General features: G+C 32.8%; 1 protein-coding gene across 3 annotated transcripts; it reads right to left on the minus strand.

The window, feature by feature from the left end:
- Window positions 1–6: 6 nt before the first annotated feature.
- LOC110992501 (transmembrane protein 94) lies at window positions 7–27,880 on the minus strand. 3 transcript variants are annotated; one of them, XM_045632008.1, is made up of 27 exons: window positions 27,576–27,879; window positions 27,076–27,327; window positions 26,728–26,835; window positions 26,247–26,395; window positions 25,510–25,662; window positions 24,869–25,077; window positions 24,022–24,241; window positions 23,220–23,420; window positions 22,300–22,484; window positions 18,719–18,842; window positions 17,958–18,092; window positions 13,922–14,067; window positions 13,425–13,555; window positions 13,012–13,088; window positions 12,030–12,229; window positions 11,099–11,200; window positions 9,618–9,750; window positions 8,693–8,845; window positions 7,792–7,920; window positions 7,146–7,225; window positions 6,607–6,730; window positions 4,882–5,004; window positions 3,971–4,138; window positions 2,168–2,444; window positions 1,601–1,694; window positions 419–589; window positions 7–234 (listed from the first exon to the last, which is right to left on the minus strand). In XM_045632008.1, exons 1-27 carry the CDS (start codon window positions 27,601–27,603, stop codon window positions 162–164), a joined length of 3,945 nt encoding a protein of 1,314 aa, XP_045487964.1. In that variant the 5' UTR covers window positions 27,604–27,879; the 3' UTR covers window positions 7–161. The 3 variants fall into 3 exon arrangements, with proteins under 3 accessions (XP_045487964.1, XP_022114036.2, XP_022114037.2); XM_022258344.2 differs by having other exon boundaries at window positions 27,076–27,332; XM_022258345.2 differs by lacking the exon at window positions 11,099–11,200 and having other exon boundaries at window positions 27,076–27,332; window positions 27,576–27,880.
- Window positions 27,881–27,998: the final 118 nt, after the last annotated feature.

Here is a 27,998-nt window from a genome sequence, read left to right on the forward strand (position 1 = left end):
ACATTATTTTTATTAGGAAATTTATTAAAAATTGGCAGTTTAATAAATTAAGTACAAAATAAAAGTACATAGTCCTATTTTCTCTTACATCTAAGTCATGGCGTGGACTCTTAAAGTTAGTAGGTATTTTAAGCGTAATTGACTAGAAGTTGAGTTGCCTCTTAAAAAGGTGAATTCATTCCCAATTTAGTACCGAAATCTAATCTTGCACGGCGTTGATTTCTCTCATCAACCCTGAAACAAAAAATATTCGGGATTATTTATTAGATTGATGAATTTTTTAAGTAGAAAAAAGCATCTGGGTTTAATTTTCAAATACTAACTCGAAATAGGGTTTTCTTGTTTAATGTTAAAGTTGCAAATTTACTACAAGACACAACATAACAATAAAAATTTCGCTTATAAAGCAAAAACTCACTGTATCTCATAATATTTTATAAGTTCGTTAAGTCCGAGCACGAATACGGGCGACAGTGCGTACGCGGCCAACAACGAGCTTGGAATCTGGTAGTGCGGGCATGACCATGCACCGCATCCGTACTCACTACCAGATAGCATTAAGCCGCTGAATATCGATTGAAGGATTATTCTGGAAGAGACCTTATAGTATTTAAAACTTACAAAGAAAGATAAGTACTATTGTAGACCTTAAAGTGAAAACACAATATATTAATATGTAATAGCTTAGCAAAACAAATTATTGTTTAGACACTGGAAAAATACCTATTCATGAACAAATTCGATATTTGCTGCTCAAAGAAAACCATTTTGACTCTGCCCTGAGCAATAAGCAACCTAAAACATCAGACAGTCTGTGCAAAATTAATGTATATGTAGTAGGGACAACCTCATAATAAATATATCTACTATATTGTAAAAAACTTTTCTGGCTTTCATTTCTGCCAACTGGGCACAAGATACTTCGCTAGTGTCGTGTAGATGGAGAAGGCACGAAGGAGATTGATTGGTGAAAATAATAATTATGCACCAAAAATTCGATTGTTACTTTTAAGACACCACAAATATAATTAATAACATGATTAAATACTATTTCCTATTTATGAATAATTTATATATTAATAAATTTAATCAGAAATGTATGAAATAAAAGCTCGTGTAAAAAGCCGTACTTTAAAGCTAGCGATTATCTAGTTGATAAAAGGGCCTGGGACTAGTGCTGGGCAGGCTACTTCTAATTAATTTGCTATATTTGTTTTACAAGTTGTTTAAGGAAGTGCTTTTTTAAAAGAGTAGCGAAAGTTTTTTACGGCGGCCTTTTCTTTCGGCCTTTGCCGATGAGTAGGGATGCCTACAAGTTCAAATTTAATGACGTGGAATAAGTGATACCTGTATATCTTATGTTCCAAAACAAACGTAGTTTAATTTATTTTTATTTACTTTAAGTGGCTTTGCGCGAAATATGATTCCGGTATGTCAAAATCTTTGAATTTGACATACGGGTTTGTTGGTCAGGGTATCGATCCCAAAACAATGCTAATGAACGTAGGGGTCAGTTTAGGTGAGTTATGAAGTTCATCATCAAATGAATAATTACTAAGGTTATTATTGGGCATACATTTTATATAAAGTATTTACTTACAAAACCACAACAGCTAAGCACCAAACGCGATTCGACCAAAACCCTCTCCGCCATAAAGATGAATGTCGGTGAACAAACGACAGAGATATTACAACTGAAATAAATAATTATAATACCAAATCACAATCTTGTCTTGAGCGTTGTCCTAAACGACAAACTTAATAGAGTAAAAATGCTGTGGCAACTTTTATGACTCTAAAAAATAAATAAATAAACCTCTTTAGGTCCTGGCCTCAGATTTCTGAATCTGTTTCATGGTGAATTTTAATTGGGTCTAAGACATGTCGGTTTCCTCACACTACAACTTTGCCTACACCATTCGAGCAAATGTTAAATGCGCACATATAAAGAAAGTCCATTGGTGCACAGCCTGGGATCGAACCTACGACCTCAGGTATGAGAGTCGCCCGGTGAAGCCACTACGCCAACACTGCTTTATGCGATAAAAAATATATATAATCTTAAAATGTTTCTGTCAAAAAGTTGAGCACTTACTATAACAGTAACATACACATGAATGGGTCTGTATGTAAAATTGAGAAAGCAAAAAAAGTAGTCATGACTTACTTAAATGCAAAGTGACCAGGGCCAATGTGATATGTTGTACCAGATAAAATCCATCATAGAAAATATCCCCCCAGCCGTGCCAACTTCGCAGAGTCAAATCGTGTTCGATAGTGTAATTCCCTGTATTTATCGGATATACGAGCCAACAGTCTGTCGCGTTTGTTGCTTCCGCGATTTGCTCGCAAAAACTACGTAATGTAAATCCATATAAAGCAAGGATAGATATCACTGAGGGTAGGAATTTGCATGCGTAGCACCAAAACACGAACAGCGCCATCTGTAGGGAATCGATAAATGTTACTGAAACTATTAAGCTAAATTAATTTTTTGTTAAACACTATTACGTCATTATAGTTTGTCAACAGACTTAATAATTAATAATCGCGCGGTTAGTGTATGTAGAATGTGAATCTCTGGCATTGAGAGTGTCCATGGGCGGCGGTATCCCTTAACATCAGGTGAACCTCCTGCGCGTTTGTCCCCTGTTCTATATAAAAAACAATGGACTATGAACGTCTCCTGAAAGCTTCGAAAATAGGCTTGGGCCGTATCGGAGAGGGACGGAGTGGTCATTCGCATGAAGGACCTTTTTTATTTTTATCCTGATGACTGATCTGAATTAGCATTTCTGCGCGAGTTTTAACATAAATAAAAAATCCTATTTTCATGGCGTCGCATGGTCATCGCGTCATTGCATCATTTCATCACATTCACGCCATATGTCGAGTAATAAAAAGTTGATAGAACCGTCGAATCTGTCCGGCTATTATGTGAACATAGATTAATAGGCCCACAAAAAATTATATATAAAATGTAGGTTTTATAATAAAACATAAGTATAATAATTATAAATTATAAACGTAGATTAATAGGCCCCCAAAAAATTATATATAAAATTTAGGTTTTATAATAAAACATAAGTATAATAATTATAAATTATAATAGTTTAAGGGTGTCCGGCAGAGTGTTGCAACCATACTGTCTGGCAATGAGCAAGGCGAGTTTTGATATTATAAATCAAATATAAAAGAAATCAGTTTTATTTTATTATAAATTTGACATGGAATTTTATACACCTTTGTTACCTGTTACCTACCAAAGCCAGCGCTCCCTCAGCTTCATGAATCCTTCTTACCTCTACTAGGGACACACAGAAAAATTTTCAGCTTTTATTAAAATCCGAACGCCTGGAACTCACGGGCTCTTGCCTCTTGGAACATATTTTTGTACCAGACAGATAGGTTATATGTACTGAATGATGATGTACCACGGAATTTTTTCTCCGTTTCGATTAATTATGGTTGTACGGTTCCTAGGTAGAAATAATAGAAGATTTGTAGATTACCTTATATTCACCACTTCCGTAAAACAATAGACTATGAGCGATATAATAAAATTATAATTAAACAATCGAAGACAGTGCCGACGTCTGGCTATGCTCTCGGGGTGTAACTCCCATGACTTAGTAAAATGCAGATGAAGAGAGTGCCTGCGAACGGCTATACTCTCGGGGCGTGACTCCCACGATTTAGGAAATCGTCCTGCTTATAAGTGATTCAAGTGTATAACCATAGCACGCACATCCAATGGAAATATTCATGTTTATAGCTGAGCATGATGTATGAGCCTTGGCACGTATATAGAGAAACATCACGCTTATAAAACTAAGATAACCTAAGTGAGCAAAATGTACAGCCTTGGCTCGTACAATGGTCAGAGGAACAAAATTTATATAACCAACGTTTTATTTAAATGTGTAGTACTCGCGTCAAATCAATACAATTGACGTATTATGTGAATTACCTTGGCGCTAAAGTCAAGAGGCGGACGTGTGGCAGCCCTTTGCATCACATGTCTGTGTGTTGGTGTGAAGGCCAGTGCCGTCGCTAGTAAGGGAACACTTGCCGCGCTGCTCCATAAAGCCCCGCCAGGGGTCAGGGCCAGGGGAAGGAAGGCGTATAGAGATGCTACCTATATATACAAATATTGCTTATACATGTTGGAGACATGGAGAGCTAACCGAATTTCAGTTATAAAATCACAGCACTCGCTATGTTTCAAAAATATTTTTGTTTTATTTATTAAGGGGCTCCTAGACGGGCCATTTTTTCAAGAAAATGTATAGCTGCAAGGGTGCTGCTAGTATCATCAGCCAGATTTACAGCTAGACTAGAATATTTATTGTATGGCCGGATATTGCCAATATTTGGCATTATAAACATTTAAAGTTTTTTTGTATGTCCGATGAATGTTTAGTGTCCCAGTCATAGGCGGAACGATCGCTTTGCAATCGAAAATACAGCAATATTTCTGTCTCGCTTTAGGGCCTAATTGTGTCTCTTTTTCATGCTTTGTGATACGGGGTATAGCTTTTCTTATATTAGTCTTCATGTGAAGTTTTGAAATAATGTTCGAGTCCTGTTTACAGGCTTAAAATATCTAATGTATCACGCATTTGTTCGCTCGCATTGTACCCATAGGTATTAGCCAAGCCATGTATGTAGACGATGTAAACTCAAAATAATGAGCCATATACTTGCAGAAATATTGCCGAGGTATACATTGTTCAGCTGGTTGCTCAGTCATGTACTGCTTTAAAATGTTTTTTTTTGTATTTGCGGGATATAGTGTGTACTAATGAAGCCAAATATTTAATTAATAAACAACATAGATACACTATAAAAATCACATATCGATAGAAAAAAAAAATTCACCTGTAAGAGCGATATGAAGCAGGCGCTGCAGATCCAAAATTGCGTACAATTCCAGAGACACGCTGTGAAGTGACGCGACATTGTGATGAGAGTGAATAGCGACACGTCCGTCTCGCGCGCCATCTGAATTAGTATTGACGGTAGAACAAACAAATGTGGGTAGTTTTAAATTACTTAATAAAAAACAAAACATTAACCGTAGGAATACTTTACACTACATTTTTTCTCCTTTTTTGAACAAATAAAAACACTATCATAATAGGTTCAAAAATATGAACTTCCTTCTAAAATTTAATCTTTACACATGTATCATATATAAAGTACTGCAATTCGACAGTGCTCAAGTTTAACTTGATGATACGATTTGGAATACGGACTAATAAGGGTAGATTCAGAGTCGAGCCTCAGCTGAGGTTAAAAACTTCCCTATGAGCTGGTCCTAATAATAAAAAAGCAATACAACGCAAATAGGTCTTGGCTTCAGCCCCTAAATAAATAATAAATATATAAATAATAAATAATCTGAAGATTGCCTCCTTGATCATTGTTTTATGGCTTTAATTTGTGCCAACCTGGCCAGTGTCGTGTAGATGGAGAAGGCACGAACGAGATTGATCGCTTAAAATAATAAATATGCACCTAAAAATATTGGAAATTCCATTGATAGTTTAAAGACAGCACAGACAACAAAATTATGAATAACAACATGATTAACCTATTTATGAATAATTTATGTATATATATATATATATATATATATATATATATTTCATAGACAAGTAGTTCAGCATTCTGTCTGACACTTTGGAATTTTGGCTTTGAGATATGCAGGTTTCCGCACGACGTTTGCCTTCATAGAAGAAAGTGCTAATTGCGTACATAGAAATACAATTCTATAGGAGCGTGGGCCGCATGCTAAAGCAACACAAAAATATTGAGAGGGTTCTAATAACGAATATTTATTTCATCTATTTAAAATCGATGGGAACTAGTAATTACACATTTATACCATACCTGTGGACTGCAGTAATTTGTGAAAGGATGGTGTTGCCATTTATTTTTTAACTTTACGGGCAGCGTGCGAGTAAAATATTATATGAGATATGGTAACACTAATTTGTAAACAACAGCTTTGGATTAACAGGGCTACTAGTATTTACTACTAAATCATTAGCGGGTTAAGCAATATATCTATACTAAATATTTAAATAAAGCAATATTATAGAATATGTACTTAAATTATAAATTAGTCCATGAAAACCGACAGCTAAGAAGAAAAGAAAGTGAGTATCTCATGATTTATCATAGTTTTAGTTAAATTAAAGAACGTTCGTTAAATATATAGAGCGCTCTAAAAACTTTCCTTAATCTATATTAATTAAAACGAAGAAAAGATTTTTATATTATTATTTTTTATTAATTAGAATGTCTGAGTAACATGGGCTATATTTGTCCAAAATATTAAATAAGTTGGGATAGGTGGAATAATCGTACTACAAAAATTTTATTTAAAAATTATATGACCTCTATAATCGTTGTATCGCTCTATATTGAATAATCAAATCAAATTCTATAAAAAAAATTCTCTGTTAGCCTACGAACTTTCAGTCTACATACAAATAAAAAATATTTCTCTTCAGGAAAATTATTTTTTAAGCGGCTGTAATCGTACGTATATACGTATAACATTAACGTTTAGTAACTAAGCAGTCGTTTGTTTCTTACCGATAAGGAGCAGGGTAGCGAGTTCAGTGCCCGTGCAAGGTCAATAGGTCCGATACAGTCCTGAGGTAATTTGTATGGTGGCAGTTTTTGACACAACACTGGGTATAATGGTTCAACGGCCACACTGTAATTAATATATATTTTAAGGATAGGATCTACCTAGGATCAGAGCTCGTATAAAGGACGTAGTTTTGTTTTAAACTAGATGAACATTTTTAAAAAAGTTATAGTTTCCTATGTTTTTTATGTAATAGGAGCAGGACGTTCACATGACGTTAAGAGATACCGCCGCCCATGGACACTCAATATGCCAGAGGGCTCGCGAGTACGTTGCCGGCATATTAAGAATTGGTTCGGTCTTTTCTGAAAGGACCCTTCGAGTCGAATTGGTTCGGAAATATTTCAGTGGGCAGCTGGTTCCACATAGTGGTGGTACTATCTTTAAAACTTTTAATAAAAATTGCAAAAAAAAAGACTAGTTTTTTTAATTTTTGATACTGGCGGGTAAGCGTAAAATAAATTTGTTTGAATTTTCCTACCTGGCATCTGCCTGCATAAATATTTCCATGTTAAGACAATTCGCAGCTGAACCCATCACGCAAACCACTTCACCGTAATCCTGAAAGGATAACAAACTTACTTATGTCCGAGAATCTACTTTATGTAAAAAAATATTACAATACTAATTAAAACTACAATATATTTTAATATTAGTTTAATTAAATTAACAAACAATTATATTAATTAAAAAACACCTCGCCATATTGCGAAAAAATTGTAAATAATTTCTTCAAATAGCAACAATCTTTAAAATATTAAATGTTAATTATTATCATTGCTTACATCTGTCAAAATGTTGTGGTGGGTATATTTTTATTAATATTATAAGTTATAAGTGCAATAATATGAAGAAGACTAATAAACTATTATTTAAAATAATATAACGAAGTATTTGTCGAAAGAAACTCTGAAGCAATCGACTCTGAATAATGTGTCAAATGTCATGACAATATGAGGATGGTTATATTTAATACAGCTACAACCAAAGTTAATTTGGCGCTCCCAAAACAGGATTATAATATATACATGAAATATAATGAATATACGTAAGTACTTAGGTAGTACATAAGTTTTCAATGTCAAATGTCATTCAAAATCTGTTTAAACTATATTTTAGAAGCATACCTGCATAATCTGTATCATTGTTTGCACAGAGCGCGGTGTGCAGTCTGTGAATAGTGAAACCAATAATGGTACATTGTCAACTTGTTCTATATGGGGTCGAATATTCTCTATACCCCGGGGTAATTTCGCCTGAAAAAAATACAAAATTATTTTAAAATTAATTCGACATAGACATATTTTGCGTCTTTAAACGTCGCGTTTAAGTATCTCAAGTTTATATTATAATTACTAGAATTAAATTTTCAAATTGTACTGTATTTGCTTTGGACATTGACTTCGTTACGATAGCAAAAGCACAATTTCTATTTGTATAATATTTTTTGGATACTACACGCAGAAATTAACTAGGCATGCTCGTCAAATCAGGTGCTAAGCTGATTTGTGCGTCTAAATTAACTAGGCCCTCGCCAAGTGTTATTATCGCCAAATCGCAGATTATTCTCAAACATGTGGATAACATCCTATTTTCTTTTGTTTAATTCCTGATATAAGATACATAATACATAGTGACAATCCATATATTTCCTAACATTGACGTAAAAGATCTTATATGGCTCGCTTATGAAAAATTATAATAATTTAAAAATACATTATCAAACCTCATTTTTGCAATTATAGTTTTCTAATCAGATTATAGAACGTGGATTGAAGTTAGAACCCATAATGTTTTATATGGACCTAAGCTTTATTCATGACAGAAATATGGTTGTGCCAAAACCGATCAAACGCATCATCGATAATGCAATCATAAACACAGTTGTAACTTAAATTACGTTAACATAAAATGGCCGAGACATTTTGTACAAAACATGTATTATGTACCAAACAGCCTGTTCCGTATTAGACAGTCATAACAACTCTATACCAAATAATATCCATAAGAAATCCTGAAACAACGTACCCGATTGCTCATATCGAAATGCAGCGGAGCGGAATGGTCAGTGGAGTCTGTGAGACAGGACAGGGAGCGACAGGCGTCACCCGGGGACTCGGTGCCTTCGCCCTCCAGCACTGAGTCCGACCTCCCACCCGGTATACTGTTGCGCTCTAAATGCTAAACCACGCGTTAGTCCTACTATGCTTTAGGTCATTTAGAGTAGTTTTATAGGCATTTATACAGTGGATTTATAGGTTATATATTATTTATATGGATAGGAATGTTACTAGAAAAAAAAACATATGTGCAATTCACACATGGTAGAAGTGAAACCTTCAAAAACATTTTTTTTATTATTAATCATATATAAATTAATCATTTTCCATTATCTAAATGTGTGTGTTCTTTTAGTACAGTATATTTTAATGATAAATTTTAATTTATAAGTTTAATATAAATTTTTAATTTGGGAAAAACTAAAACATCGAAAGTAAGTAAAGAGAGGCTGTATAATGCCTGCTATCTCATTTTCTCCCACGTTAAATCATATGATGAATTGATGTTTCTGTCTTTACCGCTGCGGTTTGAAATCACGACGATTCGAAAGAAGTTTATCTATCTCATTTTCTCCCACGTTAAATCATATGAATTAATGTTTCTGTCTCTTTTTACTGTCGCTTTTTCGTTGCATCCGGTTTGAAATCACAACGACTCTAAAGAAGTTTCACTTCAAAAACGGATATGTACAAAAGATTCTAGTAAAGGAAAGTGTCTTTAAAAAAAACCTTTGAGAAATATGCTACATACAATTGATTTAATTTAATTTTTTTTAAACCTGTATCTATATTCAATTTGTGGTATTAGTTAAAAAATGCATTTTCGCAAAAAAAAAACAGTGCAACTTTGGGATATAGACAATAACCAGGCTAGCTACAAGCTAGATGCTTACCTTTAGCGCCGTTTGTGTTGTTATCGAGTGTCGATTCTTCTTAATCTCATTATCAAATTTGACCGTGCCTTGTTCCAGATTAATAGCACCCGGAGCTGACATCGACAAGGCTTTTGACGATGTCATGTTACCGCTGTATACATAATCATAGAACATACCGATTAGGAAAGTGGTACTAACTGATTCAAACATTTTGAAATTACCTTTAATTCGATGGTGACAAAAATACGTACCAAAACATATTTAAATTAAATTTAGTATTAAAATACAGGGTAAAATTGTTGTATATTTTCTTTTTAATATAATTAAATACTGTCAATCACAAGAAGCTTTTTGTTAATCATGCAGCAATCTCGAAGTTAGTTAGCTCCTAATATCATGATTTTTCTATATCAATTCTTAGAAGCTTTTACATACTATAAATATATGTAGCTATAACATATAGCTTTTATTATTCCATATTGCCTATATCGCTTATATACTGTGATTAGTAGGAAAGTGATTCATGTAATGAGTGTGCATGAGTTGGCAAATTTCTGATTGTAGGATCATAATTCACCAACTTTCTAAGCTCCTAAACTCGGTTGAAAATGTTGTATTTTTGTGAATAATGAATAAAGCTTGCAAATAAAAGCATACAATTTGTGCAAAAAGCAATGCGTAATTAATTGTGATAAATGATATAAGAAGCTAATCTTGCATGTCACATCTCTTGATAAAGTCACGAAAAATTATATGTATTTTAGACCTAAACCTTAAATAAACTCAAATAGTCAATTATAAATAAATAATCTAAGCCTCAATAGAAAAAAATGTCTTGTATACGTATCAAACGTGGACGAATATAAATGAGATGGCGTACTAATACAGACTTACAGTTTCAGACCACAGATCACATACTTTTATTGGCCGATATAAGCGTCGCTGTCTTGGATATTAGTACTACCAGTTAATAAAAATTTACAATTTTTTATTTGAAGTCATAGTTAATAATTTACTGAAATGTCTTAATAAAACAATGTATACGGATGGAGAATCTAGAAAATACCGTTCTAGGCGTAAATAAATAAGACACAAACTAGGTTTTGTTACCTGTACTATTTATATAATATATTTTAAGATAGCAATCGGTACCGCTCAGTAATTAAAACTAATACAATAAAACGAATAAGAATAAATACATTTTAGTTGGATTTTTATTAAATGTTGGTAGAGTAAAATGATTTATTGTACGCACCAATTTGTATAACATTTCAAAATGGCGACGGTATTATGAATTCAGCCGCCGGCCAAGAAAAGTGTGGCAGTGTATTCAAATTTATTTTTAATAGAAACCCTGTCAACTTCAAGCAAATCTTACAAACGTTTTAACGGCTTGAGATTAAATTAGGATTATACGGTATTAAGAAATGTCTAAGTGTTATTAGTATGAAAAGGAAATCAAGAGATATGATATGCAAATGCAGGTTAAAGAGACGAACCTATAAGGAAAGACGTCACCCGTATCGGGCCTAGTGAGTTGCGTGGCGGTGTTAGGTCGCTCGCGGATCAACGTTTGTGACGACAAAGGCGAACTCGGCTTGCTGTAATGTAGTCATTTCTAGTATCATCTTAATATTTACAAATTTGTCACTTATAAACACTCAGAATTATTCGTTTAAAAACCTCGGTTAAAAAATCAGAGCTTAGTTGTAAATGTAATGTTTACGACATAAATAACGACTATGTTCGCTCAAAATACGTGCGTGTACGTAAATACACGTCCCATACGCAAACTCTTAGCATGCGACATTTAATCTTAAGATTCTTTAGAGTAGAAGTAGAAGAATCTAAAAAATAACAGGAGTTAACATCAACTATTCGCAACATTGAAATCAATAGCATTCGCTTTAAAATTAAAAGAAAATGTTGTGTATGAGTTTATTTTAATCGAAAAATGTGGTTAGTATCACACACAATTTAAAAAAAAAACACAATATGTTTGCATTTGGTTCATTCGTATAAGGGTCCAAGCACACATATCAAACAAACACAAACATTTTCCGAGTTTAAATGTGTGCTGTGACCTTAAGTCTGTAACGCCTTTGATCTTATTGGAATTTGGAATAGGTTAGATTATATTTTCAAACACATATATGTTAATTTCCAGAACAATTTGCAAGCACCATTAAACCACATCATATTTTTGTCTGAATTTACATTTCACGAATTCTCTATTAGTAAATTGAGTATTTTTCTATATATTGTTTTGACAACAGAATCTGATTGATGATGTGATTAGTCCCATAAGTGTCAAAAAGGCTGCGGAGTACCTGACATAATTTTTTTTGGGCTAAAACGCCTTGCTTCACTATAACCTATGTGATCAATTATACAATTAGAGAAACATCTTGATATCATCGTGTGACTCACCTTTGCTGCGGTTGGCTCATGAGCGATATGTGGCAGTTCCAACCAGACTCCAGTCCCATTTTCTCACTGAAAACTCGAGATCTCAATTCGTTCTCTTTACTGAAATGTACAAAGCGTATACATGCTCGTTCGAGTCTCTCAATCAACTCCACCATATCGCTTTGCGCCTGGTACTGCATCGTCACCATACCTATGAATACCTGTAATGTTGCGTCACCAATAACAATTGCAAAGAACAAATATAAAAAGCTGTAAAGCACGCGTCGGATAACTTTAAAAATATGTTAAATAATTATCAGTTTACAATAATACATAGTTTCAATCAAGCAAAAAGTGTTTTCTTAAAGTGTGTAACAGCTATGTTAATAAAAGACTGAATATATTCAATTTTAAAATTATCTAATTTTTGTTGTTAATTATTATTTCTTTTATCTTTAAAAATTTTGTGCTTACATGTCATTGATGCACATGTATTGTGTTGAATGTTTTCTGTGTCTATATGTGTTTCGTTAGTTACCTTTTTTTAAATAAATAAAAGTGTATTCATTTTTCAAATAAATTTGGTAATTTTTTAAAATAAAAAAGTGTTTATTCATTTAAGGTAGGTACATTTTCATTCCTAAGTGTAAGATTTGGAAGTAAAAAAATACCTGTGTCAGGGTAAATTATTAAATTTTTATTGTTTTATTTTAGTTATTATTGAATTAAACCGACTCCAATATCCTTCAAAATGATTCATGGTTCAATTTTGGTCATTGGGTTTGATGCTCAACTGTACACCAATGGACTTTTTGTCTATGTGCGTATTTAATACTTGCTTGAAGGGTGAAAGAAAATATCGCGAAGAAACCGGCATGCCTTATTCTCTGTGTGTCAGGCAGAGGGTTTATCACCATCTTGCCGCTTAGAAATACATTGCTTTGATAGCTTTATGTTTTTATCTGAATGGGTTACAAAAATATTTTTTGACAATTGACATTACCTGATTACACTGCAAATCGAAGAAACCATCAACGTCAGTTACATCGTCATCTGTCACTTCATTGAACAGCAGTGAATCTGTAATAGAATTAAAAAAATTAAACAGTACGAAAAAAAGTAAGGAAAGGGTTATATGTGGAATTGGAATCACTAAAGACCAAAATTGGAACAAATAAGAAGCGGCCTTTATCTTTAGCTGTAATAAAATAAATAACCATTTGCCGAAAGATAATAAGAATAATAAATATAATATTATTATCAGGCACATTTAATTTATATTTAATATGAACAGAATTAAAGGCTTTTTTATTTTTTTCATATTAACATCTTCCTAGTTACGAATTCTAAGACAAAATATCCAAATAAAAACTCTATGCTGGTATCTGTACCTTAGTAATAAATTATTATAATTACCAGTAGAGTGAAAATGCAGCGCGGGGGCATCGGCCCATTGTTGTGAATGTGGGGCATACAGTTGTCGGCTATCAGCTGGTAGCTCCAAGTAGGTTTGAGCTAAGGTAGGGGTTATACTACGGGTCAATGGTCTGAAAATATCAAGGAAAATATATATTCAATAAAATGCCTCTTGCTCGCACAGGTATTTTTTTTTAATAATTTGAAAATAAACATTGCATTAAGTATAATTTAAATAGTGAAAGAAATCTTGAAATATGTCAATTAGATTAGAAATTATTTATTTCCAAAAGAAGATAAATAAATACATTATAAATTACGATTTTTAGTATTTTTTAAACAAAACAAAGCACAGCAATTTATAAACATATATAAGTATTAGTTAAGTAATATTTTGTCTTATAAATATTCCACATTAGATTAATGATTAATATATTATTCAGTAATTTGGGATTGTAGATGTAAGGTATAAAATAAAATTTATCGAAAGTACTAACTTATAAGCAAATGCGGTACAATATGCGGTGAGTGAATTTCTCTGATAAAAATCGATAATTTTCTTCCTATCTGAAGGAGATATGGGCGTCAAGTCTTTTCCATTCCAGTAGTCCACACACGCGTCTAATACTATATCTGCTGTGCCCTAGAAACAATAATTTGTATGAGAATTAATTTATCATAAACATATCAGCGGTCAATACCGCCATTTGCGTAGAAAACTTCAATAAATTATTCAAGTAATTTTAAATCCCTTTTTTACGGACATACATACACACTTAAACACACATACACAAAATCATACACACTCTTACACAATAAGTTTAACTGTCTCAATAGCACTATATGTACTCTCAAAACATCGTTATCCTGCAACGGTACTTACATGCAATTATTCAATAGAGTAAAGGGCAAGCTACGCCATTCTGCACGCGTAACTGAATATGGATAATCATTTAAACACCTTATGGGAACTAGATAATACAGAAATTAGTAACTCAAAAATAATTGACATCGAAGAATTTAGTAACTACGTTGAGCAAAATAATTTCACTGTCTTGACACAAAATATTAGAAGTATTTGCAGTAATTTTGACGACCTTCAGGTAAATTTACAGCAAATGAATCATGATGTGGATGTAATGATCCTTACAGAGTGCAGACTAAATAATAGTAAACGCTTACCACTCCTCCGTAATTACTCTTCATATCATACTACAAATCAGCTCAATCAAAATGATGGCGTTGTAGCATACATAAAAAACAACCATCTCTGTCGGGTAACAGAAGTTTCACTCTCGCACGCCTCGGCTATACAGCTAATTATCGCCGAATACGTTATTATAGGTATATATCGTTCCCCATCACACGCCTGTGCAGATAATTTCATAACTTCCCTAAATAGTTATCTCGATACTATTACTACACCTAAAAATATTATAATAACTGGGGATATAAACATCAACCTAATAGGTAGAGAGTCTGAATCCTTACAACAGCGTCACAATAGATTAAATTATTTAAACATGCTGGCAGGACATGGGCTGCTTCCCGGGCACTGTCTACCTACTAGAGAGTCGAACTGCCTCGACCATGTTTTTCTGAAATTCGATAAACTTAAGAGCTCTGCTTTTGTGGCTGTCTTGACTACAACTATCACGGACCATGCCATGGTAGTATTAAACCTAGCACAAAAAACTGTAACTAGAAACTGCCATAGGTATTCAACTTCTATTGACTTTGAAAACGCGTGTAAAGACTTATTTAACTCAGACATGTCATTTTTCAATATTTACAATGATCCGGAGACCTTGGCTAATAAATTTATCCATGAAATAAAAACCATATTACTTTGTAACACTAAAACTAAGACAATCTCTAATAGCAAGCGAATTCTTAAACCTTGGATATCACTAGGAGCCCTACGCTGTATTAAACTTCGCAATAAAATGCAACTTAAACTAAAGAAAAATCCTTTTAACGTAATCTTAAAAATAACATTTAGACGCTTTCGTAACTTCTGTTCAAACTTAATTAAAAAACTTAAACGACAATTTCATAAAACTCAAATAGCTAACTCAGTTAAAAATCCTAAACAGCTTTGGATAAAAATTAATGAAGTAACTCAATTTAAAACCCCCAAATCCTCAAATACATGTCTACTGAATATTACTCCGAATCCGCTTGACTCACTAAACCGTATCAACCAATTCTTTGTTAAAATAGGGTCAACTTTAGCTGAGGACATTTTACTTAACTTCGGTAACCCAACAACTACAGACATTTGTTCTCGGGTGTCTTCGTTTGTTCTTCTTGAGACTAGTCCTCGTGAGGTGGATGCTATACTCATGGGTCTCGATTCTGGGAGCGCACCTGGTTGGGATGGTATACCCACAAAGTTTTTGAAAATGTCCAGAGACTTTATTGTCCCGCTCATTAGCCAGCTGGCTAATTCCTGCTTCAAAACAGGAATATTTCCAGCCGTATTTAAGAGATCGTTGATTACGCCTGTGCATAAGAGTGGGGACCTGAACGACGTCAATAACTACCGTCCTATATCCGTACTGCCATGTATCTCTAAAATATTAGAAAAGTTACTGAACAATAGACTGGTCAATTACTTAAATAAATTCAAAATTTTATCCAACACACAATACGGATTTAGGAAGGGCCTGTCTACACAAGATGCCGTGACTGCACTTACTAATGACATAATTGATAATGTAGACAGAGGTATTAAATGCGTAACAATATTCTTGGACCTTAAAAAGGCATTTGATACCGTTTCCGTTCCCATTCTTCTGCGCAGGCTGGAAGCCATAGGAATTCGTGATACAGCTCTCTCCCTTTTTAGAAGTTATCTACAAGGTCGAAAACAACAAGTTAAAATTAATAATTTGATAAGTGAAGAAGAAACCGTGGAATATGGCGTCCCGCAGGGAAGCGTGCTTGGCCCGACATTGTTCCTGATATATATAAATGACCTTTGTAATATTCGGAGCAATGGCGGACGGATCTACTCATACGCGGATGATACCGCGATTGTGTACACGGGAGCGACTTGGATGGCTGTGAAATCCGCAGCTGAACTAGGTCTGGCTGAAGTAGCTGGCTGGCTTAATACCAACTTACTTTCACTTAATGTTAATAAAACAAATTTTATATGTTTTACTGCGAATCAAAGATCTCAGCCGGGTTACGACTTTGGAGTTAGGATTCATAGGTGTGGTGATCCGATTGCCCAGAATTGTAGCTGTCAGACCATAGAACGTGTCAACTCTACCAAATATCTTGGAGTTACAGTGGACCAAAGGTTATCATGGCACTTACACATCGAAACAATTATGGCCCGGGTTAGAAAACTTATTTGGATATTTAAAAACTTACGCTACGTCATGCCCACGTCATTGCTTAATAAAGTTTATCTAGCCCTGGCTCAATCTATTATAATATACTGCATTCCCGTATGGGGAGGAGCAACTAAAACTAAGTTTTTAGATTTAGAGAGATCTCAAAGGGCCCTTATTAAAGTAATGAACTACAAACCATATAGATACTCTACCGATGACCTTTACAGAAATAGTGGCTTATTGAGCGTTAGAAAATTATACATTTTGCATATCACCCTACGTATGCACAAAACACTACCATTTAGTCCAGGTAAACTAAAGAAGAGACGTAAAGATATTGTAGCATACGCCCCACGCGTGCACACAGTTTTTGCTCAACGTCAATATACTACACAGGCTGCCTACATCTATAATAAACTGAATCAGAAATTAAATATATATCCGATGTTATTATATAATTGTAAGAATACCGTAATTGGGTGGTTGAAAACTATCACATATGAAGAAACAGAATTAATTTTGACGAGAATCAGATAAACACACACACACACACACACACACACACACACACACGCACACACAAACACACAAACACACACACACACACACAAACACACATGCACGCACTCACACGCACGCACGCAAAGACCGTGCGTTATTATTTGTTTAATTTAGTTAGTTTTTAATTCAAAAATAAATAAATAGAAAAATAATATATTTTGTAACTAAGTTTGTCAAGTCATATTTCAGTTGTTTTGGTCCAAACATTGTAATCTATAATTTAAGGGAAGTTGCGAGGTTGCTCCATCACAAGTATTATTTAACTTACTGGGGCTACCTCAATTTTACATGTATGTTAATGTTTGTGATTCAATAAAATACTTTTTTTTTTTTTTTTTTAAGTAATTAGGTTTTTTATCTATATTTTGTTTGGTGCTAAACGTCTAGAACGTCACTCAAATAAATCAAGCTGTCATTATCCCCTTTTTTTAGTTGACATACTTGACATCTGTTAAGTGGAGACTGACTTGAAATTGGAGCCTGTGATTGTTAAAATATAAAATAAGGATTTATATATGGAAATAAATAAATATTGACCTAGTATTTTAAATTGAGTATTAAAAAAGTACATCAATAAGTTGGAGTAGAAAAAAAGATACTTTTAATTATCTATTTTGCACTATACCTGTGTCAACATTTGCAACTGATGTGCTTGGTCCTTGACAATGACAGCGAGCATATGAGGTAAAGGCACCTTCACACGCGTATTCAAATGTAAAGAGCGGACAAAACGTGTTTCGCGCCTTATTGTGTCTGCTTGCTGTAAATTATTGCATCAATTAATTAATAATAAATATATTTAATATTTCAAAAATTAAATTGGCAGACTTTGGCGTGGTCACATTGACTTGTCTTTTAGCGGATCATACTCAAACTCAAAACAACTCCACTCTTGAACGTCAATAAAAAAAGATGTAAAATTGATTCTAAATTTACATAGAGCGGGCCAGATACACTGGCAAGAAACTCTCCGCCAATCTTTTTAATAGTCAAGTTTTGAGTTATCCCAAGGATTAGGGTCCTCAAAACAATTATCAAATTTAAAAAGCCCCAAAAATGGTGTATAGAAGAAATAGAAGCGGCAGCAGAAAGCAAATGGAGAAAAAAAAACAATAGACAGAGTCAGTTAGAAAAAGCTGTACAAGGCCTTTACCCGTGATGGGTTTCCGATCGAGGGTACTGAAGGTAGCTAGGATATTGGATAACAATAATGTATAAAATTTATGAAATCTAAGCCGTATATTATTAGTTTTTGCCATGGTTGGAAATTAAACAAATTTTCATTATTATTGTATATATACATATTATATATAGGCTTTTCATTATTATTAAGACAACACACATAAGACTATAATTGAACGGTCACAGGTCATAGAAAATACTTACCAGATTTCTAAAGACAGCCAAACATTCTTGCGTGGTATAAGCATCTGCCACGGCGTCAGTAAACCCTATTTGCTTCGCGAGTTCACAAAGACAACGACGATTGGTAACAGGTACCAAGTCTTCACTGGAATAAACAATATTAGTTTATATTCGTTCGTATCAGTGTTGGACAAGTGATTCCAGAGTGAGACTATCATCTCTAAGGTCGCCAGTTCGTCATCGATACACCAATGGACTTATAAAAAAAAATAAATAAAAATAAAAATAGCCTTTATTACTGATTAGCCTGTAACAAATATACATTAGATTTATTTCAATTTTCGGTATCAGTTTGCCTTTTGGCATAGGCCTCCCCTAGGCTTTCCCATCCTTGAAGAATTTAGGTTTATTTGACAATATGAAATCTATCTCATTTTTCACGTTCCCGTCTGGAGAAATCCAGGTCCATTTTTTTTATTTTTGTTTTTCTTATATAAACTATTTAATATCCTAAGGTTATGTGCCTGTGCCAGGTGTATTAGTCTTTGTCCGTTATCATTTCTTTTTCCTGTGCTGAATTGGCCTAGTATGTTATTTTCGTTTGTTAATCTTGTACCAATCTGGCCATTGAAATCTCCCATCAGTATGATTGCCTTGTGTGCATATGTATGTATGTTGTGTTTTTTGGGAGGGGGCAATCCTAGGGGGTATTGGTCTCTTGCCCCACGGTGACCAGCCGGGTTGGGGCGATTTTCCTTTTCCAAATGTTCTGTGCTTGTAATTGTTGTTTTTGTCCGGTTACCGATGTCTCGAGATTGCTAAGCTTTTGGTTTTGTTGTTTCAGTCAAAGAATGTGATCTAGACCTCATGCATGCGAATGGGTCAGTTCTTTGCAGTTTTGCGGGGGCTACTATATTTTTGTTGTTATCTCCTGACACTTGTTGATGTTGTTGTGTGGGTGATAGTCTTGCCCTCATATACTCAAATGCGTTCGTTTTGTGCAGTTTTGGAGGAGCAATGATCTTTTTCGAGCCACCGAAGTGTATGTTGTCAGGTGACGTCGAGTTTTCTCTCTTTCTTTTTTCTGTATCTGAAGTTTCTCTTATTACAATTTTGTTGTTTCGAATAAATGCGTCTTTTCCATTTTGTTTTTCTTGTTTTAATTTTTCTTGCAGGTTTTTACGCAATTCCATCGTTTCCTTCGAAAAATCTTCAGTTATATAAGTATGTTTAGACATTTTCATTTTATTTTTCAATATTGTTATCTTTTTTTGGAATGACGTAAAAGTTATAAGTATTGGTCTTACTTTTTTCTCGTCTTTTTTCCTTCCCAGTCTATAGTAGTTATTTATTTCGTAGTTATCGATGTTAATATCTAGATTTTTCAAGGTTTCTTTTATTGTGTTAAGTAATTCTTGGTGATTTTTTTCTGTTTCTTTAATACCGTGTAAGATCAAATTATTTTTCTTATTTTTATCTTCTAAATGTCTAACCTTTTCGTTCAATTTTTGTATCTCAGTTTTTAGGCATTTGTTTTCTTCTAAAATTGGTTGTAATTTTTCATCTATAGTGCGCATGATACCTTCAGTTACGTTCTTGGTAATAGTTGCGGTTTGTTCATGGAGTTCTAGTTTCATCATTTCAAATAACCTCACCATATCTTCTTGCATTCCTGTAGTATTCATGTTGCAACAAAACGTTTTACTTTGCGTATATCTATCCTTCTATCGTCTATTGGAACGTAATTCAACCGTTGGCTAGTGCGCAAATGACGTGTTGGTTGTATCAGTATTGTTATAATGTATATTACTGTTCAGCGACGTTAAACTTTATAATAGAATTTGCACATCACCTCTTCACTTGCAGTTGATTATGTACAGACAATTTCAGAATGTTTATTGTATAAATGTTATCATTGAATAGCCTGCAGTGGATAATGTCCACTTCTTTTTTTTTTGTTTTTTATTTTGTTTATTAAGTAATAGTGTTTCAAATGATTTAATTTGACAGTTTTGCTAATAGTAACAATACTACACTATTCCTGTTAATTTCATACATGAATAACTGTTACTGCCAGTTGCTTAGTCTGGGATTCTTTTAGACAATTTATGTAATTTACAAATGTTTAAAACAGACAGTTGAAGTTTGAAGGTATAACAACTTTATACTTACACAATTCAACCTTTTACTTTTTATACAGTAATTATTATCAATTTAAAAAGTGAGATGGATTAATACAACTTCATTCAATTCGTGTGTTAAAAATCTGGACTCTAATTTGGAAACCTCACAACAATACAATACCTAACATATTGCTATTTACAACCAACAGGGTTATGACCTAGCTTCCTGTACAATATTTTATATTTACATTTATATTACATAAACTTATAAACATAAAGTAACAACTTTATACTTACACAATTCAACCTTTTACTTTTTGCACAGTAATTATCAATTTAAAAGTGAGATGGATTAATTACAGCTTCATTCAATCCATGAGTTAAAGATATGGACTCTACTTTGGAAACCTCACGACAATACAATAACTAATATATTGCTATTTATAACCAACAGGGCTATGACCTAGCTTCCTGCACACTATATATATTTACATTTATATTACATAAAGTTATAAACCTAAAGTCTTTCTAAAACATAAAATTTCATAATTCTGCAGTGGTGTTGTCGTCACTGGCTTGTTGTCTTATTATTTCGGTTGAATTGTGTTTGAGTTTTCCTTTCAGCCACCAGTTAGTTACGATTTCCAAGTTTGTGGTTTGGTCCGGACCCTCTCTCTTTTCGCAATCTTGAGTTGGGCGTAGCTTAATCCTAGTCAGTATGAAAAAGTATTTTTGAGTTTATGCTGACATCAATAGGGTCACCGTTCTTTTGTTCTGGTAGTTTTTGTACTACCGCCAAAGTTCACTTTAGCAGCAATTTTATTTTTGGTCTAATTCCAACTTACATATGCTATTTGTACTTCCAATTACATACGTATAGTGTTTTAGTGAATAAGAACTAATTTATAAGCTCGCCGTTTCTTATGACGCTGACTTACGCGTAAAATTTTTCGTCTCCAAAACAATAACGGTGAGGGTGTTTTTGTAATATAAATTGTTCACTGTATATTTATTTCATATTTCACTAATTTCTCAATAAATCGGGGTGTATGGGAAAGATCTCCAATGTATGTTATTTACAGTACCTTTATATAGTAAGGGATACACTTTTTAATAGGATTCACTTTATATTTACTAGGTTATTTTAGTAAAAACTTCACACAACCGCTTGCTTTGCGTCAAGGTATCCGGACTTCTTTGAAGTAATGGACTTACACCGTATTTAAAATTCCCTTCGTTTTATGAGCCCTTAAATAAGCGATGTTAGTTTTTGTTAGCAAAAAGAATACCATCGTTTTGCCTTTCGTTCTGCATCACAGAAGCTATTTCGGCTTTATTCAGTATAATCTTTTAACAAGTAAAAATTAATGATTTCAAACTAAAGAACAGTTTGGAGGCTAACATTTTTCTAACCATATATTTTTTTAAATAAAATATATATTTTTTGTTAATATTATTAAAATCCCTTTAGAAACTTACCTATACTGTGCCTCGCACGTCAAATGTGCGCAAAAGTGCGCGTACGTGTGCGTATGAGCGGGCGCGCACGTATTAAGCAAGGCAGCCAATCCCAACGGCTTTAGGCGACTTATGTGCTGACGCCAACGTTGTTCGTCAAATTCCACCCGAAATGGCGCATTTTGGTCATGTGTAAGGTCAAGAACCTATAAATGGATGAATATGAAATTGAATTCTGCATATACATGAAACTCCTTTAAAGGATTTAAGATTACCATTTTTTATTAAGTACCATTTTTAGTAGCGTTCAAACCGCAGCGTTTTATGCGCAAGTCAGTGTAAAAAAGTATAAATTTAGAATATCATACATTTTTCGCATTGTCTCCATGAAACGCTGATTGTACATTTCTATAGAATTCTCACATGTCATAAGTGTTGCTACTAAAAAAAGTTCTCCGCCGAGAATGGGAAATTTGACCCATTTGAGAAATAAAAAATCAAATGTACGTATTTTTTATGTTTTACGCACAAAAAGATAAATCTAATATTCACTTACTCAAGTGACTTAATTACTTTATTTTATTCTTAAGCTGGAATCATTGCCTACTAATTTCAGGTTAAGTAAAACTTAAAAAAAAATGTATTATCTTCACAGCACGACACTTAAAAAACTCAAACTTAATTCAAAATAAATTTATGTATGTATCAGATGTTCAGAATCGTATTAAAATTGAAAAATGTTCCTGGTCAAAAAGGTTTCCATCTCAGACATGTCAAAAAACGATAGCTGTCTGAATTCTACGGAATTAAAAATCTGATTAAAGGTAATTATTCTTGAACAATCATTGCGGTATTGGTATTTTAAACACAATTATTCTTATTTAGAAACTCTAACACTATATTATAAAATTAATATTTTAGAAATATATTTTTTTAAATACCTCAACTATCGTTGAAGGTTCCGGCGTATTTTTCTCTCCTAGCTGGTCCAATGTTGTATCACTATGATGACCCATGGAACCCACTAAACTAGTTTTACTAGAATTGTTCGACGTTGGGCTTGAATTACGAAGGAAAAACACTTTCTCCGCAGTTGGGTTGGGCCAGGAAAGAATTCCTTTTTTATCTACACAGCATAACGCCTGAAAATTATGAAAATCTAATTAATTTTCAAATCAGCATATAACAGTTCAACTATTCACAGTAATGGTCCATTTTATGATAAAAATAGTGGTATTAATATGGAGTCGTTTATAATATTGAACCAAATCATTATATATTACTATTATATTACTGGTTTTCTTAACTTAAAATTATATAAATTTTAATCAAGAGTTTTATGCCAATTCTTCGGCATATAATGTTTATTTCACCTGAAATTCTCCAACATGAACACTTAAGTTAATCACAGATTTGATCTACCCTTTTTTGTTGTCAAAATGTAATTCATAAACTACCCACACAGTCAAATGTATATACATTTATTTTCAGGAACAGTAAAATAGTGTAGTAGTTAATAATTATAATAAATAAGGTATTACTTAGTTAAATGAATTTAATTATTTTTATTGATTTTTCATTTTGAAAACATTTTTTCATTTATTATATATTTCATCCAGCCATATTTTAGTACAATTGTTTTTTTTTATATAATTAAGGTTAGCTGTAGGAGTACGAAAAAATTAAGCAAAAAAAATAGTTTTAACTGGCTGAAAATACTGCAACAACATTAACTTCACCTACCGATAAGGATCCTAAAACGTGAACAATGTTAGAGGTACGGGTGACCATATCTTCTCTGCCTAGGAGGATATTAAAAAAAGTCTTTCCAAATGTCCGTATTCCTTGCGGGTGTAGCGTCGTTTCACTGAGTGCCTGTATCAATGGATCACTGGCATCCTCAGATATCGAACAGGACTTTGGGCGTACATACTTCTGACGGACCTCGGATATTGATTTGAACCTGTGGGTTCAATTTTTTTATATCGATACTTGTTCAATACTAAATCAGTTGGTTTCTTATATTGCACCGTTTTAACTTAAGCACTCTTTTTCTAACACAGTGTAAACACAATTGGACGGAAATAGAGATACTTTCGTAAAAAAGTCTAGTGACGGTACTGCCAAAACTGTGATTATTGTCGTGATGCTATATCGTAATATTGTTCAGTACTCGGAAGTACAAAATATATTTAAAAAAACAATAAAAGGCTATCAACTGTCACTATTTGTCTAGTTTAAATGCGGCTGCTAGGTGGATCAATTCGAGGTTTTTTTTTATTCTTGTTCGAACTCCGAAGAAGGGATTCATGGAGAAAAATTAAAAATTTAGTTTTATTTATTACTAAGTATTGCAAAATGTTGCATATGTTTGTATGTAGCAACTAAAATGATAAGGTAAGTAAAAATTTAAAGTATAAATTAATGAAATTGTCAAAGACTTTTATAATTCGTTAGGTGCTTTAGTGTATAAATGCGCGTTAGTATTACTGCATGGGTTTTTGAATTATCCCAATTTTACACATGACATAATATAGGAGAATAATAATGAACACATTATTAAAACATGAACAAAAAAGTGTTCATTTACCTTGCCAGTCCATAACAGTTCAGCGTGACCCATGCGATCGGAAAAATTATTTGCAGTAGTGGAAGTGAAGCGGCAATTGTTTGTATGAAATATATTTCAGTCCAGTGTGTAACTCCCGGTAAATGATAAATATGACGAAACAAACTAGCCACTACCATCAGTAGAATAACTAATGGTAGTACTATCCCCTCCATAACTTTCACTGTGCACTGTAAAATATCACATTTCTATAAAACATAACTCAAAAAGCATCAGTCTACACATTTAAATAACAAAAGGCGTGGTCCTGAAAAGAATTTAAGTTATTCGTTGAAGATAAATCACATTTGTGTGTAACGTTTCATGAATTCCTGTGATCCCACGTTTACGTTTATTCCACGTATTTTTTTGTAAATAAATAAATAAATATTATTTTTTTCAATATTATATTTAGGACCTTTACAACAGGAGGCAACCCCAAGCTCCTCACATGCAGGATCAGCTCATGTAAGGCGTGATACCGCCAAGAACACTAACATTGCCTATACATATATCTCATAACCAATATTACAAATATAATAAAAATAAAATTCTATATAAATTCTTCTATATAATGAATATAACTTGTTTTCATTATGAATAACAAAATTAAGATAACTTACTAAATATCTCTGCTTCTCAAAGACTGTGACTGGTCGGATAGTGGCTTGTTCCAGGGCTAGCTTCAGATTCTTTAAGTATGGAGTCTCCAGCATTCGATATGCTTTATTCTGGTGTGGCACACGAGATCTTGGTACACTTGAGTTATCTTTTACCTGGAAGATAAATTTTATTTGTCAATTCTTAAATCATAATGTATGTTTTCTCACAAATACTGTTATTATTGCATCTTTTTTACGATTGAACTAACATAATTATTGTTTTCCTGGGAATCGAGCCCAGACACTATGGTTTATTCCAATCATTTAGATATTATATATTTCCAAAGTTATTTGTGCACCTTCTTACATGTCATATTATACAGGCCGTCAGGCAGGTTAGGAACATAATCTCTTTAAGTCCTGATGCAAGTAACATGAATTTTAAAAAACATTTATTAGCTTACCTAAACTTTAAAGATCAAGAAAAACCTTCACACACTATGTTTTTACAAAAAATAAAAAGAAAAACTTTAATTTTCAAATATTAATTATGATTATTAAAATAATTGCAAAAATTACTACCCTGCAGAGTCAGAAGCTTCTTTAAAAATGATGATGTTACGAGAAATTTACAACTTTCATTCACCTAAATATTTGAATAGTTTTAAAAAATTGAATGAGAAAGAAGTATAATCACCTAGTTATTCTTCTTTATACTGCCAGTCCATGGCCATACAATTTTTTTAGATATTGCTTACCTGTGATGATGGTGTGAATATTTGTCCAAAAAAGAGCTCTGGGTCATCTGAGCTCAGACCTTGGCAATGTCCAGGCACTTCCTGCCCTGGCCTTAACACTATAACATCACCTTCCACTAACAGTGCCCATGGTAGATTCACAATAGTGCCTGAAATAAATTATTGTAAGGTTGTTTTTATTAGAGACCCAACAATTATAAACATATTTATTTAATAATTAATTGTACTTTCCATAAAAACATGACATAATTTATTAAAAAGACATCTCACATGCTTTGTAAGATGGCCTTTATTGATAATAGATGCTGCTTGCAGTTTTAAAAATAAGCCTTTAAAAGCCATGGAGAGCAAGAATATAACATAAGAAACTTTAAACTAATCTTTATATTAAACTGTTTTAGTAAGTAGCCCAAAAATCATTTCTTATTTACTCAACTTAAAAATGTAATAGTAATGTTAAATTTGATTTTCAAAAAATTACCATCTCTATATGTCCACTGTAGAATAACACATGGTGAGAAGGGAGCACACAAATGAGGGTAGTATTCGTCTTTCCAAAGGCATTGTTGAATTGCTTCATTTAACGTCTCTACAAGGAAAAATTCATATATTATCTAAAGCATTATTTTATTACAGTGATTGAAAACTTACAGAAAATATTAAATCTAGTTTTACTACTAAACATTCAAATGCATAAGAAATAACATATGCACAATAATTATAGTAGTGATATAAATATTAAGACACACAATTTAAAGAAAATAATTGCAAGTTACATTGGCTTACATACCCCTAAATATCTTTATTTGAATTTGTTCTATATACTTACCAAGTACTTTTGCTACTCTGTGAGGTATTTCATTTCTATGTAAGTATTCCTCATTTAATGCAACCAAAAAGTTTATAATCAATATAAAAAATAGGAACAATGCTTCCCACAGTAAGTAGCCTTGGGCCAACACCGTGCCACCAATTAAGTATGTTAGGATCAAGCAAATAATATTTATAATTGTAACTGTGTATGCTACACCCGAAAGAAGTACTTTTTCTGATGAAAAAGATATTATGTTACGTATAACATCTAACCTGGAAAATATATATTATTCTCTTACTATAAAATTTTTGTGTTAGTAATGCTTAAAAGATTATGATCAACAAGCCAACTATATATGTGGATATCATGTGACTTTGCACAACAAAATTTTAGAGTTAAAGAAATAATAGCATACAGGGAATTAATTCAGAAAGTTTTAGTTTCGAGAATGTATTTCTTTGTAAAGTTAGATTGAATTGACAAAAGTAAGAAAAGCATAGAGGTATAGCTACAACCTGAGAGGATTCTTCTGTTTATGTTCATTGATTACGTTATTTATACCATCACGTAGCTTTTTTAATGATTTTTTAGTAGAATAACCCAGTATTTGTTCATTATCACCCATTTTATTTTGTTTTATTATATGTACGCATAATTGACTGTCTTGTCTGTCATACTATTTTTTAAATTATATTTTAGATATAATGTTTAACATAACGCTAAGTTTTGCAGTAATTAATACTGCAATAAAAAATTAACTGATAATTTATATTTTGGTCATATTTTTTAAATAATAAATGTAATTTGAAAAATTATGTAAACCTGACTTTTGTTTATTGTTTATACTTCTACAGTCTGCCACAGATTGAGATAAATTTAACTTTATAATTTGTATGTCCTTGATAAACTTAGATTAAGTTAAATAGATGAAGTCATAG

Source organism: Pieris rapae, chromosome 17, assembly GCF_905147795.1.
Source record: "Pieris rapae chromosome 17, ilPieRapa1.1, whole genome shotgun sequence".
Classification (NCBI taxonomy): domain Eukaryota; kingdom Metazoa; phylum Arthropoda; class Insecta; order Lepidoptera; family Pieridae; genus Pieris; species Pieris rapae.

Coding starts and splice junctions, on each gene's coding strand:
- LOC110992501 (XM_022258344.2), bottom strand. CDS start 27,685: ATGGGTGATAATGAACAAATACTGGGTTATTCTACTAAAAAATCATTA. Junction 9,751..11,098: donor GGTGACGTCTTTCCTTATAG/GTTCGTCTCTTT, acceptor TTATGTATACAG/CGGTAACATGACATCGTCAA. Junction 6,731..7,145: donor TTTATGCAGGCAGATGCCAG/GTAGGAAAATTC, acceptor TATTAATTACAG/TGTGGCCGTTGAACCATTAT.